General features: G+C 43.0%; 1 protein-coding gene across 5 annotated transcripts in view; it reads right to left on the bottom strand.

The window, feature by feature from the left end:
* Nucleotides 1-14,930, bottom strand: part of dlgap4b (discs, large (Drosophila) homolog-associated protein 4b) — a 162,443-nt gene that overhangs the window by 24,742 nt on the left and 122,771 nt on the right. For 4 of the 5 annotated variants that reach the window (XM_078167108.1, XM_078167101.1, XM_033626851.2 and 1 more), the window contains 5 exons: nucleotides 7,921-9,182; nucleotides 7,531-7,745; nucleotides 4,686-4,787; nucleotides 2,890-3,040; nucleotides 245-500 (listed from right to left, as the gene is read on the bottom strand). In XM_078167108.1, the coding sequence (XP_078023234.1) occupies nucleotides 245-500; nucleotides 2,890-3,040; nucleotides 4,686-4,787; nucleotides 7,531-7,745; nucleotides 7,921-9,108 (1,912 nt within the window). In that variant the 5' untranslated portion in view covers nucleotides 9,109-9,182. The remainder of the gene's footprint in view (nucleotides 1-244; nucleotides 501-2,889; nucleotides 3,041-4,685; nucleotides 4,788-7,530; nucleotides 7,746-7,920; nucleotides 9,183-14,930) is intronic. The other variant, XM_033626854.2, reaches the window with a different exon arrangement.

A 14,930-nucleotide genomic window follows, 5' to 3' on the forward strand; every position in this document is an offset into this window, starting at 1 on the left:
TGAGTTGCTCCAAAAAGGGGTTAAAACTTTGCAAATATCATCAATGTTTAATAATTAATTAAGAGATATGCACTATACATATTGTGTATGTTACTAAAAAACCATTCAGCTCATTCAGTTTGGCTACACGTATCACTGCATCATGGTAAGAACTCTTCCATTTTTCCACTTCATATGGTTTATGAAGTCAAATAAATTCATTCCCAGCGAATTTATCAGCTGTTTTTTTTAGCCAGTGACTCACCAGTGCTGGTGCTGTAGGTGTGAACAGTGGTGTCAATCGGAGGCGGTGAGCAGCCTGAGTCTATGGATGCTGTGTCGTCATCTTGGGAACAGCCAGCCTGGATGGCTCTCAGGTAGCTGTGGCTGCGGGATCGGAAGCATGTTGGCATGGGCAAGTCTGGAGGCTCTGGGTTGTCCTGAGAGTGGGAACGGGAATCTCTGTATGTAGACTCGGAGCTGCGGTCTTCATAATGATGACTCATTTCCAGGTCCCGTAGCTTGAGGAAGAAAAAGGCAAGATTAGCAAAGGCAGTGGCAGTACTGTAGCAAAGGGAACAGCACTGCATGAGTGGGTTCATTTTGATCACAGTTGCTGCTGCCAGCACTGGAGGTGACCACTAACTGCACAGCTGTTTTTGTAAAGGGCATTCCCCATTGTGAGACACATCTGATGGGATACAATAAAATGGCACCAAAAGGGTCAAAAGTTTAAGTGTTTGGCAATTAGGTACAATAAGTAAAATCAGTGCTAAGCAGTGCAGAGCACAGCGCTCTTCAACCCCAAGCAGCAACCTCTGGAGCTGAAGAATTAAGCTAACATGGAAATGCCAAAAACATGCAGTTCCTCTAAATGCCACTTGGGGCTGGCTCCAAAAGTGAGTCGATCCCCCCTGTTAGAAAGACCCAATGTTAAAATGCCAAAAATTAGGGGTGCTTTAAGTGACAGGCTGTCTGTGAGGTGTCACTGCAGTCTATCCCTGCGTCCATGTGGTGTTGCAGTAATCGTAAAAATGAATTCCCAACTGGGAAAATTGACACGAACTCCCCCTCAAGTCGTAACAAGTTGAGAAACATTTTGGCTCACAAGTTGCTGAGTTGACATCATATATTTAGAAACTTGGCAGACAAAAGTAAATTGTAATTTGGTTGACGGTAATAAACTTTTATCAGTTCTCATACTGCACGTCAATTTTTTTGCTTATATGTATAGTGTAATACAGTAATAGCTGCTGTCCCTGAAAAGTGACCTTGATTAGCTAGAAGCGTTAGTAGCATTAGTCAGGTAAAGCAATATTTTGGTAGTTTTAGGGGATGTACTGGTGCATCATCACATCTGAGACAATATCACTTTGTAATATAAAGCTTCAAACTGTTACCAACATGTTGTTTAAATCCTTTGAGCAATAAAATACAACATGTCTTTGTAGCATTTGCGAACACATCAAAGTCGGAACCCGAGAAATAGGACCATCCGAGGAGCACCTGAATGCAGCAAATGAGTCAGATACACCCTTTGCTCCTCCCTAACTCCCCCATATATGGTCACCTTGGGTCACTTCTGGCTCCAAAAATCCAAGATCGCGATGGCCAAATTGATGCCAAACTTGAGGCTTCAAAACAGGAGTCTACAAACTAATGGGTGATGTCACGGTGGCTACGTCCATTCATTTTATATAGTGTATGCTCAACCCCAGTGAAACCAGTGTTACGCCTCTTGCTTCCCTTCATGCTAGGTTTCTGGATGGCTTTTGATTTCATCTGTAAAATGCATTTTTTTTGACATTTCTTACATGTCCAGCTATATGAAAGCTGTCAATTTACGGCAATGGAAGAAATGCCAAGGTGAGAGACATCCCTTTGAAAAGTTTTCGAGTTTGGTTTATACAACAGCTGCATGCTCTGTCTTAGACTTCTTTTGAAGAGTAAGAATCGGCCTTGCAGATGATAGGCTTCATGTTCTGTTGATTGACAGAAACAGCCTGAATAGGAGTCAAAAATGAGTTTGGAGCAAAGATATTTTGATGGTCCACTGACTGGTAAGAAGCATATAAAGGGGTGAGTGCAGGAGAGGCAGCGCGAAAGAAAACGAAGCAGAGAATTAATACACCTACACACATTTTGGAGTCATGGTTAAAGGCGTTTTCCACTTGTTCTAATTCAGCTCCTTGTTCTGAATTAATTTTGTTTTAGAAAACGGTCCAAATTATACAGCTTGACCTCAACAAGTCCAAATTATAATGCATATTAAATGTGTTCGGTATGCTGCTGTGCATCCAAATGAAAGCAATAAATTCCCATATTGGACACATTTGTTGTAATGTAGTGACCTGTCAAGAGATTGGGTGTAAATCCTGTACTAATAGCCTGCACTGCCTCATTTGACTAGTTCATTGAGAAAGATCAGAGCCACTCTGAGTAGCTGTTCATCATCTTAGTGACCTTGTCAGTGGGAGGCTAATAGCTCTTATGTAAGTAGATAAATTGGACTTAAAACTACCAATGTCATTCATTTGGTTCTTAAGTTCATAACATTAATATGAAATACATTTGGAAAATAGAGATTCTTTGTTCACAGGAAGCTCATTTTATTACTGCCATTCAAGCAGTGTCTGTGAAAATGCAAATTATACTACGGAAATGAATGTTAGTAGCTCAAGGCAGACAAAGGGCTCTTTGAAACTGACTGGTGATTTGAAAGTAGAGAGTTTGCTTAGAGCTTAGTCATGTTCATTTCAAGCAAGAACAAATGTATTCTTAACTCATTACAAAAATATCATCTGAGCTAATACGAGAGTAAGAGACAAAAACAGACTGACAGAAACAGATTCATTATTTGAAATCTAACAGTTCACATTTAATGCGATCACTGTCCGGCCAAGCACTGACCTGTGCCAGGCAGCTACGTCTGCCCAAGGTGCTGCAGGCCTGGCTGAAGTCATCATCATCCCAGTGTGGCAAGGACGAGACTGTACCCCCAATGCAGTCTAGGTTGTCCAGGCTGCGATTATTGGAGAGCTCTCTGAGAGATGGAAGACAGCTAGACAGATGAAAGGAAAAACAAGAAACAAGAGATATGTTAACAATATGAAATATAGAGAGGTAAAGTAAAGGAGATGTCAGGAGTGCATGTGGATATATTCAGGAAAAAGATGGATGAACAGTTGATGTTAAAGGGATGGCTCAGATTGTTTGGAACGCAGCTGCGTGAGATACTTATTCATAGCCAGTAGATGGTGGTCAACACACCTCCAGTTTGGAGAGGTAGGCAGGAGCTAAATGTAAAATATTTTCACCCCTTCACCTTGTCGTCAGACAGTTCTGATGGGGAACTTAAGTTGTCACATCCATCTACGTATGTTCTCTACAAAGCCACCAGACTCCATTAACAAAAGCAGAACAGAACACAGGAGCTGCTAGTCTATCACTGCCTCGATCAATTAGTTCGGTTGTGTTATTGTGTGACTTTGGTGAATCTGAACTAACCCTTTGGAACACTAAAGACACACAATTACACAAACAATCTAACCAATTGAAGCAGCAGTAGACCAACAACTCTAGTGTTCTCCAAGGTAGAACTGAATTACAGTTTTTGTCAAAGGAGTCTGGTGGCTTTGAAGAGAGCATAGATGATGGCTTCACTGCCCTGACTTAAAGGGCTGTCTGACGGCCAGGTAAAATGGTGAAAAGCATTAGTTAGACTCATATTATTTTTTTCTTTTTCTTTTTTAAAGATTTTTTTGGGGGGCATTTTTTGCCTTTAATGGACAGGACAGTTAAGTGTGGAAAGGGGAGAGAGAGAGGGGATGACATGCAGCAAAGGGCCACAGGCTGGACTCGAACCCGGGCCGCTGTGGCACAGTTGGGCCTTTTTAAGTGGCTAAAATATGTTTTTCTCCTGCCCCCCTCCACAGCAGGACATTGCTTAGCTTCTGTGTCGCTACTCCTTTCAGCTTTTCCAAACTGGGCGCCATCTACTGCAAGTAATACACTGACAATGGATAAGTACCCCACTTTAAAAAATCTAAACTATCCCTTTTATATACATGGCAGGGAGGCAGAAGGAAGGGAAACAGATGAGGGGAGAAAATGAATGATCAGCAAAACCAGTAATTGAAAGAGAGATAAAAGGAGGATAAGGTTGTTATTCAAGTAACCCCTTTCATTTCCACTTTCATGTATGAAAAATCCATATCTCGACTCTCAACTAATTTTGGCATCAATCATTGTAGCATCTGAGCATGCAAAGCCAGTGATGTCAGGCGACGTGTGTACACAGCTCTCTGTGCCATCATGGTGCCAAAGACAAAGAACAGATTTAAGTTTATTCAAACAGCAGCTCTAAAGTCATATTTTTTTTACATATTCTTTGTTGGCACACAGTGATAGTAACATGACAGGTGTCATGCCATGGTTTAAGGCCACAGATGTCCCCTCATTCCCCCATTTGAATAGTGTCAAACTCAGCTACTTTTCACCTAAAAGCACCGGGCAGATGGTATTTACAAGCTTAAGGGAGGTTGGCAGTTGCTGGCAGCAGGGCATGAATTTGGCATTTGGAGTTGCCACTGACTTAACAGGCGTCTGAGGGGGGCAGTGCAAAGTCGATGATTGTTAATGATCCAATCGGACAAAAGCGTTTTGCACCACGCTCCTGAGACATGGCTTACGGACCTATCACTGACCTGCTCATTGACCTGCCCAGCTGGTGCAGAGAGGACACACTGTGGAGCGGAGACCACAGGGCATCCAGCTCCCCCTGCAACAAGGTGTAATCCAGGGTTCTGCTGCTCATGCCAATCAGGGTGGAGCAGACCGGAAGAGGGTGGGAATAGATGGTCAAGGATTGGCAGGGGGAGTAGGGTTAGTAATTCAGGCACACTTTAGGGAAGAGTAAATCCTTAAATTTCCAAACACAGACTTTAAAGGGATTTGTAATCTTTTATTTATGTGGAGGTGTGTATGGCAGGTAGGCCTGTGGCTGTGTTTCTCAGGATGATACCCTCTTGTTTCGGTTGAAGGGAGTCTAACATCAACACTCCATCTCTTATCCAACCAGAAATATGCCCACCATTAAAGTGTCATACAGTGTGGCACTGACATTTTGACACTGCAACCTCCAAACTTGAGGACCATCCTGACAACATAAACAAGAGCTGCTTCATAAAAGGTATTGTCACCAATGTTGTCTTGAGACTTTACATCTCTGGAGCTACCTTGGTGAATATCAAAGGTTGATTATAACATCACAAAACTCTAAAAACATACAAAATAGAGTAGAGAATGTCAAAGCACAGCAAGTCTTAAGGAAAAAAAGCAAAATATGTAAATCATTAAAATTTCATAAGTTTCTTGAGTAAATCCCTGCTGACAGTCATTTGAGATAGAAACTTAGTAACAGATGTTACTGTGGGCAAAAACTTTTTACCACTTCAGGGCATTGTGATTGTTCCTCTGCAGATGTGCAAAACACTTTGAGCTCTGAAATCTGAGTAGACTTTACAAAACACGACAGTTCTGTCTTGCTTAAAATTGCTTTAGATACAAATGAAAGAATATGAACGTCTTTTTTGTCATTTCATGAAAAGGCACAGTCAACTCAGCAATGTCCCACTGCGCCTGCATCACATATTGTGCAATATGTCTGCTTCAGAAAGCATGTAATTTAAAGACGAGCGAGGCGCGGTGCCAGTCAGTCGGAGAGATGAGGCTGATTTGTGGTGATTTGCTGGTTGAGTGAAAACCAAAGTCAGTCTCATATTATGTAAACTAATGTTGTCTGTATCTAGCCTGTGAATGCTTTGCGGTACCAACAGTAGGAAGGTAAACCACAGCTGAGGTGTGGTAGTGGGGCTGGCATGTGGCAGACAACAGGGGGCCTGACACCACTTAATTCTATGCATGAGTAAGCGCAGCGTGGACTGTGTGTACTTGTGTGTGCATGCTGTATGCATTAGTGCTTTCCTGCATACAGTGATGGTGAGGCTGGGTGTGGTAGTTTCCTTCCTATACGCCCAGAAAAGAGTGGTTTATTTAGTTTCTTTTGATTGTGGAGTGGTGGTACAAATCAATATTTATGGCTGGAGGTTCTTAGGAGTGTCTGGGTGGTCTCTGAAAATCAACACTTTTTACAGCCGCCCATTTTAAAGGCACAAACAGTAATTCCAAGTTTATTCACAGACAGGATATATGTGAGGCCATTTAATCTGTACATGGTAACTTGTACAAAAACATAACTTCTTTTATATTTGCTGAAACTGTTTGTAGATTCACACAGTACTAACTGAGACTGACGGTAAAATAATCTTCTCCTGTCTTCTCTATTGCCTTTAAAGGCGCTGTATGTAAGAATGTGGTCAAAACGGTTACTGCACTCAAATTCAAAATACTGCCGCGAGTCGTGTCTGCCCCCCCTCCCCTACAGATTCGAGGTTGCTGGACAGCGGCATGCTGGAGACTGATTTGTTTGCCCATGGGCGGCTGCCGTGGCAGGGCTGTGTCGCCACGTCCTTGATCTTTGGTTTTCCAGCGGACCGTTCGAGCAAGTCTGGCTTCTCTGCTGCTAACGCTGCTGCCGGGATACAGCTGAGGAGCTGGCTGCTAATGCTATGTACCGGGACACTTCTAACGCTGCTGCCGGGATACAGCTGAGGAGGAGCTGGCTGCTAATGCTATGTACCGGGACACTGCTAATGCTGCTTGCCGTGCTGCTGTAGCTCAGTCGTAACTGTAACTGATGCTGAGACTCTACTGACTGTGTGACTGGTAGACGGCGGTGGGTGGCGCAACAGGCCAAAACACAAATTCAAAACATAAACATGATTTGCGGACCGTAAAAATGTTTTTTAAATGCGAATATTCTGGCTGTACTGTTGTTGTCGGTAAGATCAGTATGTTATATGAACATTATTCCTTAGTCTCTGTGACATATTAGGAGGATTTTACGACTATTTGCTTTAGATTTCTTACATATAGCTCCTTTAAGCACTTCTAATGGACTTTTTGCACATAAACGCCTCCTGACCTGTGGTTAAATTGCCAAACTAGGCAGTGCTGATAAAATATGAATCAAGAATCTGTTATTGCATTGCCTATTCCTCGCCTCAAATGTTTTCAGAAACATATTTTAGTGCACTGTTTAGCTGTAAAATGAGAATGTTTGCTTGAGCTGTTGACCAGTGCTTAGCCCATCACTCGGCTGTTTCAAACATGGCGGTCGGGTCACAAACTTTCTTATTTACAGCTGCTTTAGAGACTCCTCGGCTCTGATAGGTTGTTTTCTGTCTCATGTACTTCTTTCAGAATATAGTGACAGTTTCAGCAATTATGACACTAAGTTATTTTCATAAAAGTCATCAACTGTAGCTTCAAGTTATACATTAAAAAATAAAACATTTGTGTTTTTCTCAGCTAATCATGGCTGAAAATAAAAGTCTTGAACCCTAAACATCAGGTCGTATCCCTTGCTCTTAAATTCTAACATGTACTGCATAACAAAGCACAGCTCTGGGTCTCAGTCTGTTGTCTTACTTGCGAGGGGGTAGCTGGTCGCTCAGAGACTGCTGCGTAGCCCTGAGGTAGCTCTGCCGACGAGCGGCAGTTTTTGGCGAGGGTTTGGGGCTTCCCTCTGAGTCGTCACTGTCTTCCATGTCTCCCATGGCCTTCACGTAGCTACCACTGCGCATCCGCCGACATGGGATTTCATTGGCACCCCCGCTGCGGCCTAATGTGCTACTCCAATCACCCTACAGACAGCGGGTAAAATGTGTTTTAGTTACTTAGCAATCAGTGTCACTTCTTTATCACAGTCATAGCTCAAAGACACTTTGATATTTTATATACATGGAAAATGTGTCTGTAAAAATAAATCAAACAAATCAAACTTTTATACAGAACTACATTCACATCAGGCATACTCACCCTTCGTCCAACTTGCAGGTAGTTGCAGGTTAGTTCAGGTTGGCAGGATTTAGACTTGAGCATGGACCTGTCCAGAGTAGCTGAGCCCTTCTGGATCACCTGTCTCGGCTGGCCCATGGTCAGTGTGGACCAGGACCCTCCTTTCATATACTCACTATCATTAACTACCATTCTTCCCGCTCCACCTAATCCACCACCTCCACTCCCAGGCCCTAGTGTCTGATACTTCATGTCATGGCTGCTTTTGGAGGAGCTGATAGTGTTGTAGCCACTGTGGATGTATCTGCTCTGCCCCCCCTGGCTGTCATGGCCAGTTGGACGCCCCAGAGTCATCATGGCCATGGTGTTGTGGTAGCTGCTCAGATCGCTGCTGTCCAAATCGTCTGAGCTCCAATAACCTGACATGTTGGAACGTGGCCGTCGCTTTGCAGTCGCCTCTGATTTTGTACCCCGATCTTTACTTTTGGATCTACGATTCTGCTTCCCTCCGTCTTCAGTGCTAGATGAGCCTCCGCCACTGCCAGTGGAGCGTCCATTGACACCTTTCATGTTGTGGCTCTCCAGTGACTGGGACTTAGCAAAGAGCTTTTGCACCGAGTGCAGCATGTATCTGATGCGTCCAGGACTGTCTGTGCGTTGCTTGGCGGCAACAGCAGCGGACGTTCGATGAAACTGCAACGTGCTGAATCCGTCACGGCCTCCAGGCAGCTGCTTATCAAACTCCAGCAGACTGGATGGTGCTTGGTTCTTGGTCATATGATGTGATATAGTTGCTGAGCCGCTTGTAATCATAGGTGTTCGTGCACTCAGTCCTGCCATGCCCATACCTGTTCCCATGCCCATGGACACAGACGTGCCCATGGTCCCTGTGCTTATTCCGCCGATGCTGTCTCCAGGTGGGGAGAAGTCAGACTGGTCATAGGAGTTGTAGTTAATCCTGGGGAAGGTGCTGCTGTTGGACAGCTGGTTGTTGAGGGGCAGCATGCACTCTGGTGGAAGGGAGCCTGGGTTGGATGAAGGATAGAGGTGAGGGTCCATGGTGCCATAGTGGTCCATTGTGGGACTCAGCAGGTAAGGGCTGCGTGGGAGAGTGCTGGTCTTCTGAGAGTAGAGGGCCTCTGCATGGCCGGGGGAAGGCTCGCAGGAGTCAGACAGGTGTCTGTTACGATTGGTCCCCAACCCTTTCATGGTGGCGAGGAGGTCCAACCCTCTAGAAGACCCCCAGGCCAAGAAGAGATGACTGCTGACCTTGGAGGTGATTCCTAGATAACAGAGACAAACAAGACAGAAAGACACAAAACTGGCTAATACAGTACTATACAAATCACACAAACACAGACATACACATTCAAACTCAAAGGCGCCTATCAGCTCAGCCACACAAACACGCCTACTTATGTGCCAAACCAGGCTACAAACAGGCTAGCTGTAGGGCTGTGAGGGAAATACTGCGCAGCGAATGAGCCAGCTTTCCATTGCCTCCCACAGCGAACATCTGTGTTGAAATGCTGGAAGTGGATGGAAAAACAACGTGTGGAACAATGAGGAGCTGTAGCCAGTGGGCCAGGGCATACATTACGGGAAGAAAAACAATTGCTGGCAGTCATTTGTAACTCCATACACCTCCACAGCTATGTGGGGCTGCGGTACATGCCAGCAGTCAGTAAACAAATATCTCCTCTTTTCAGTCTAATCTCATTTTGAAAAAGAAGATTAGAAGAACATTAATTCACACAGCACAAACATTTCCATTCATGTGCACCAATCAACAGATTAAACTTTGTGTTGGTGTAGCATTTGATACTGAATCTTAAAAAAAACGAACAAAAAAACACTTTAAAAAGTCTAAAGAATACACCTGCTGCTGCCTCTCAACATATCCTACTAAATCTCAGGGAGAACCATCTCTATCAGCTTGTAGCACTCTTTCTCTGCCCATTATTCCATCTGTTTCTCCTTCTCTCTCTTCCTCCACTCTTCCGTCTCTCTCCTCTTCCCACCTCCAGTGGGTTTCCCTGGCACTCGTTGTCGAGCTCCTGTCCTGTGTTTGCATGGCGAGCCAAGGATGGCGGGCAGACTCATAGTGAAACCAGTAAAGAGGATTTGACCAGTGGGGGGGTGGGCGGGTTGCAAGAGTTGGCAGCTACACCTCCTTGTCCTACTAGTCAAGCTGTGCCAAGGCCCTGCCTGGCAAGGCAGCGATGATGGTACTTTATGCATGGAAAATGATAGATGATGAAAGAGAAGGTGATAGAGACCTTTATGGTGTTTAGGCATTGACAGGTATATTCATGAGTGGCTCCTTATCCGGTGTGGAATAATCAGCAACAGGAAATGTGTAAAAGAATGCCAGAGTGTTGCCATTCAATCAGTGTGAGCTGGTCTGCTCTCTATCACACTTACATTTCAAGCCAAAAGAATACCTTTCCTTGTTCTGCACTCTGGTTTTTGAGGAACGTATGAATAAATGAAGTATAGCGACTATCTGTAAAGTGTGTGATTTCTTTTTATCATACCTGAAGGAGCCCTGCCTGCCAAGGCAGATACCATTTTTTAAAGTCTATTCAAAACTCAACAATGTGCAGGCTGCTTCCTTATCTCTGCTGGTGTTGTTAAATGAATGCAGTTTAAAAGATTACATCTGCTTTGGGTGAAATCCTAAAATTGAATGTTTCCTCACCAGGAAGAATTTTGTGTCCTTTATTGCTTGTCTTAGCAATCACAAATGTTTACTGAATCCATTTGTCATTTAGTGTTAACCTTGGAAGCTGCAGCTGAATGGCACATTTAAATCAGCCCTCAAACGTCTTATACACAATTTGTTGGATTTCTAACATAGTTGTATCACTTTTCTTGCAAATTCCTCTCCAGGATTGATAAATAGTAGTCGTAGTGAATGTTAGCATGCAGGATATTAGATTTAGATTGGACAGAAAAAAAAGACAAATGACGTATCTTGACATTAGAGTCCCTGCAGAGTTCCGGCAGATGTGAAGAAAACTAATAGAGTGGTTAAAAACTCAATCTCATCCTCAGCACGGTACATTTATTCTTAATTTATCTACAGGAACTCAGCTAGGCAGGCCAACTATGCTTTAAATGTATACATTTACAGCTGCTTTGCACAACTGCAGACTTGTACTGGTGTGCCCTGTGGGCTGTCAGCCTAATCAGCTAGCCATCTAACCACCACTTTGATTCTGGCCCGGTACTCTTACTGCATGTGCACCTACTGCAAAAATACCAGAGAGAGAAGCTACAAAACAAGGGAAACTACTAATGAGGGGAATGCAATTGTTTTCCCTTTGGAAGCAAGTTATTTTAACTGTCAGCCTTGCAGTTGATGGTTTTCTAAAAGTTTAAAATCAAATTTGAAACCAGTAAAACTAAAAGAAGTCTGCTTTGTACTCCTGTGAGAGGGACATTTGAATCTACAAAATACACTGATTTGTAAACATGTCACAAGCAAGGATGTTTGCTTTAAATCTCAGTGCTCACCTTCGTAGAGCTAGAAACCTGCAGGAAATGAGATAATTGCACGTTTCAGTGTACTGACAGACAGAAAGACAATAAGTGATGGTATGTTGAGAAGCGGCTCATGATTACACCTTAATTCACAACACAGTGAGAGTTGATTGTGAGAGGGCACTGAAATGTATTGTGTGTTACCTTACCTTGTGCGCGTGCGCACACACACACACACACACACACACACACACACACACACACACACACACACATTACTTCAACACACTTCTAGCAATTAGCTATTTGCAGAAAAAAAAATCTCCTCATAAATTATAAGCCTGGCTTTCATTATTAGCATGCTGCAGGCACAGACTCATTTAGTGTCATTAACAGAGCCTCTCTGAGTGCCATCTCTGCTGATAGGGTCAAATCCTCTAAATCCTTTTACACCACATTAGCTAACTGCCTCATATCCCGTCGTGACACGCCACTCAGCTGAGCTTAGCATACCCTCCTCAATGTGTCAACCAGCACGCCTCAAAATGACAGCGATAGTCGCATTATTAATGAAGGCGGGATTGTAAACTGTAAACTGCCAGTCAAAAGTTTTGAACACTTTAGCACAGTTACAAAATGTCAGCTATTTTTGGTTAAAGCTCAGAAACTGTGAGAAAACACAAATAAGGAAGAAAGAGAAATATGTGTGACTTTGTTCTGATCTCAGTCACTCTTATTACAGTTATATGGGGCAGAAAACATACTGTAGACTTGCCCTGTAATTGTCATTTTCTATATCATTAAGTGGTTGACCATTTCAGCGCGCTGGCTTTAATGACGCACTGATTATGAGCTAATTAAAATGCTGATTCATAAGCCCTTAAAGGCATACTCAGTGATTTTGTCATAGTGCCCAAATGTGCCCTCAAATCCTGTTAAAACATTAATGAAGTTATTCATACAGTATGAAGACTTATTTTTTCTAAGTCTAACTATAATGAAACTCCAGGACATTGTTGGATATTTAACGAACAATATTAAAATGTAGGGTGCTCATATTTTCACAGACAGTGTGTGTTATAGAAGCAGACTTATATGGTGCTTTATTGTAACAGTATCATATTCATACACAGCCTAAGCTGTGGTCACTCTGTCAAATAATGGAAAAATTGCAAGGTTCAATACTGGGCAGACAGACAGCTGCTTTTTCAAAAAGTTTAGATTCAAATATTTCCCTCTCCATAAAAATATAGGATAATGTGATGACTTAGGCCCCTTCTACACATGTACAGATATTTTTTACAAACTTATGTTTTTCTCTTCTCGTTTTGACCTCTCGTCCACACACTAACAGAGTTTTAGGTTACTAAAAAAGATTTTTAAAAAAAAAAAAAATTCTTCTGCGATGCTGATATTTCAAAATTCCAGTAATTGTTTTTCTGCGCGTAAAATGAAGGGTTTGAGAAAGATGATGTCATCTCCTCAATTTACGCATGCCTATTTTTGCTTTGTGTAATGCGCAGACGCTAGAAACAGCAACCTCCTCGGTCTAATTATTACTTAAAGGGCCAGTGTGTAAAATGGGTTGAAAACAGTGACATCAGTGGTCATATTCTAGATTGCAGGGCTCACTCGCTCACCCCTCCCGTCGGGTAAATGACGGTGGCCTCGTAGGGACAAAAAGCCTTGTGCACAAGTTTTTCAGGAGTAGGTCTATCTAGCGACGAGGTGAATATTTATTTAGAAATCTAAACCATGTTACGATATTGAATCCCTCACGAGCAGGAGACCAGAGGAGCGTTCAGGAAAAAGGCCCGTTTATTTGAGCACTCCAAAAACTCCAGTAACACTCCAGGGGGTAAAAGACTCCGTCCCAAACTCTGACTCTTCTAGCGTAACACACACACTTCATACACACATGCATCACAAGGAGTGAAGTTGCGTCTTCTTTTCCTCGCAGATGACGGTTCGGGTTCATTCTCTCCTGTTGCGTGGTAAGTGTGGTCAATTCGCAAACTTTATAACTAAAAAACTTTTCACTACTCTCTATCGACGAACTACTAACACTCTGCTGTTTCCTCCTCCTTCTTCCTTCCTTTCGCTGTCTTCGTTGGTTTATTTATACACGCAACGCGTTCTCTGGCTGGCTGGATTGTCCGCTAGGTCTGCCGTACATACATGACGGCGCAAGATGGCGACCTCTCTAAAGCGAGGCCCTTGATATATATATATATATAAAAGTATAATTATAAGGCTACGAAAACCAAACAAATTTTATTTTATAGCGATTATACACTTGTATAAACATATTAATGGGTAGAATATTCAGATTCAGATTCAGATTAACAATAAACCATGCCAAATATTACACACTGGCCCTTTAAAACCCAAGGTACTTTCACACCTGCCCTGTTTGGTTTGGTTCAATCGAACTTTAGTTCATTTGCCCCCTCAGTGCGGTTCGTTTGGGCAGGTGTGAACACAGCAATCGCACCAAAACAACTGGACCGAGACCTTCTTGAAGAGGTGGTCTCGGTCCAGCTACGAACGAACTCTGGTGCAGTTTGTCTGTGGTGAGAACGTGTTCCGACCTTGATCTGAACCAACTGCAGTCACATGACACATTGTTTGGGTTAAACATGAGCATGTTACAGTCCTGGAGGATTATTAATGTGCACCTCCTCCTGTACTGCCTTAATATGCACATTCAGCACATCCAATGCATCAAAACATTGTTTTCTAGTGGGAGCCGCGCCTCGTTTTCAAACTGTATGGTTTGTCTAAAATGAACAATGACAGCAATATTGTCCATGATGAGCAGCACTAAAATCAACCTGCGTAGTTGTCCCTCCATTGTGACATTAGAAAGTGTCACATTTATCTTGCAAGTGTACTCTTCTTCAACGTTTTACTTCCTGGATCTTTCCCCACTGCAGAGCAGCTTTCTCACATTTTGCAAGGAATTTGATCTGGTCCGCTCGTAAATGCTGCCGTGAGAACATGAACCAACTCTCGGCAATTATCAACTTTGTATCAAAATTAGTCCCTGATTCAGACCGAAACAAGACTCCAGGTCTGAAAGCACACTTAAACTTGGTACTGCTGCACCCAGTGTTTTTTCTCCACCTCAGCACCCACAGCTTCAAGTCCACCAGAAACAACAGTTTTAGATCAGACCTGGTTGAACCAGCAGATGGTGGCACATTTTCCAGAGTGAGATTGCTGTCAATGAGAAGTGGAAGGAAAACTTTCCCATATCCAACGAATCACGTTTTTTGGGTTATGGTGTGGACAGAGACATTTTGTAAAATTAGATCATGTGGACAGAATAATTTTTTAAAATGGAGGGGAAAAATATCCATTTACAAAAATATCTGTATACGTGTAGACAGGGCTAAAAATGCCTGGAAGGTGTTGCAGGTAACATAGTTTTTATCAAGCAGGGCAAACATAGTGTGACAATCAAGCCTTGCAGCTAATAATTATGCATCATATACAACCACTGATGTCAGTAGTTCTGACACAAACCTGCCACAGTATCACTG

Source organism: Epinephelus lanceolatus, chromosome 1 (assembly GCF_041903045.1).
Source record: "Epinephelus lanceolatus isolate andai-2023 chromosome 1, ASM4190304v1, whole genome shotgun sequence".
Classification (NCBI taxonomy): Eukaryota; Metazoa; Chordata; class Actinopteri; order Perciformes; family Serranidae; genus Epinephelus; species Epinephelus lanceolatus.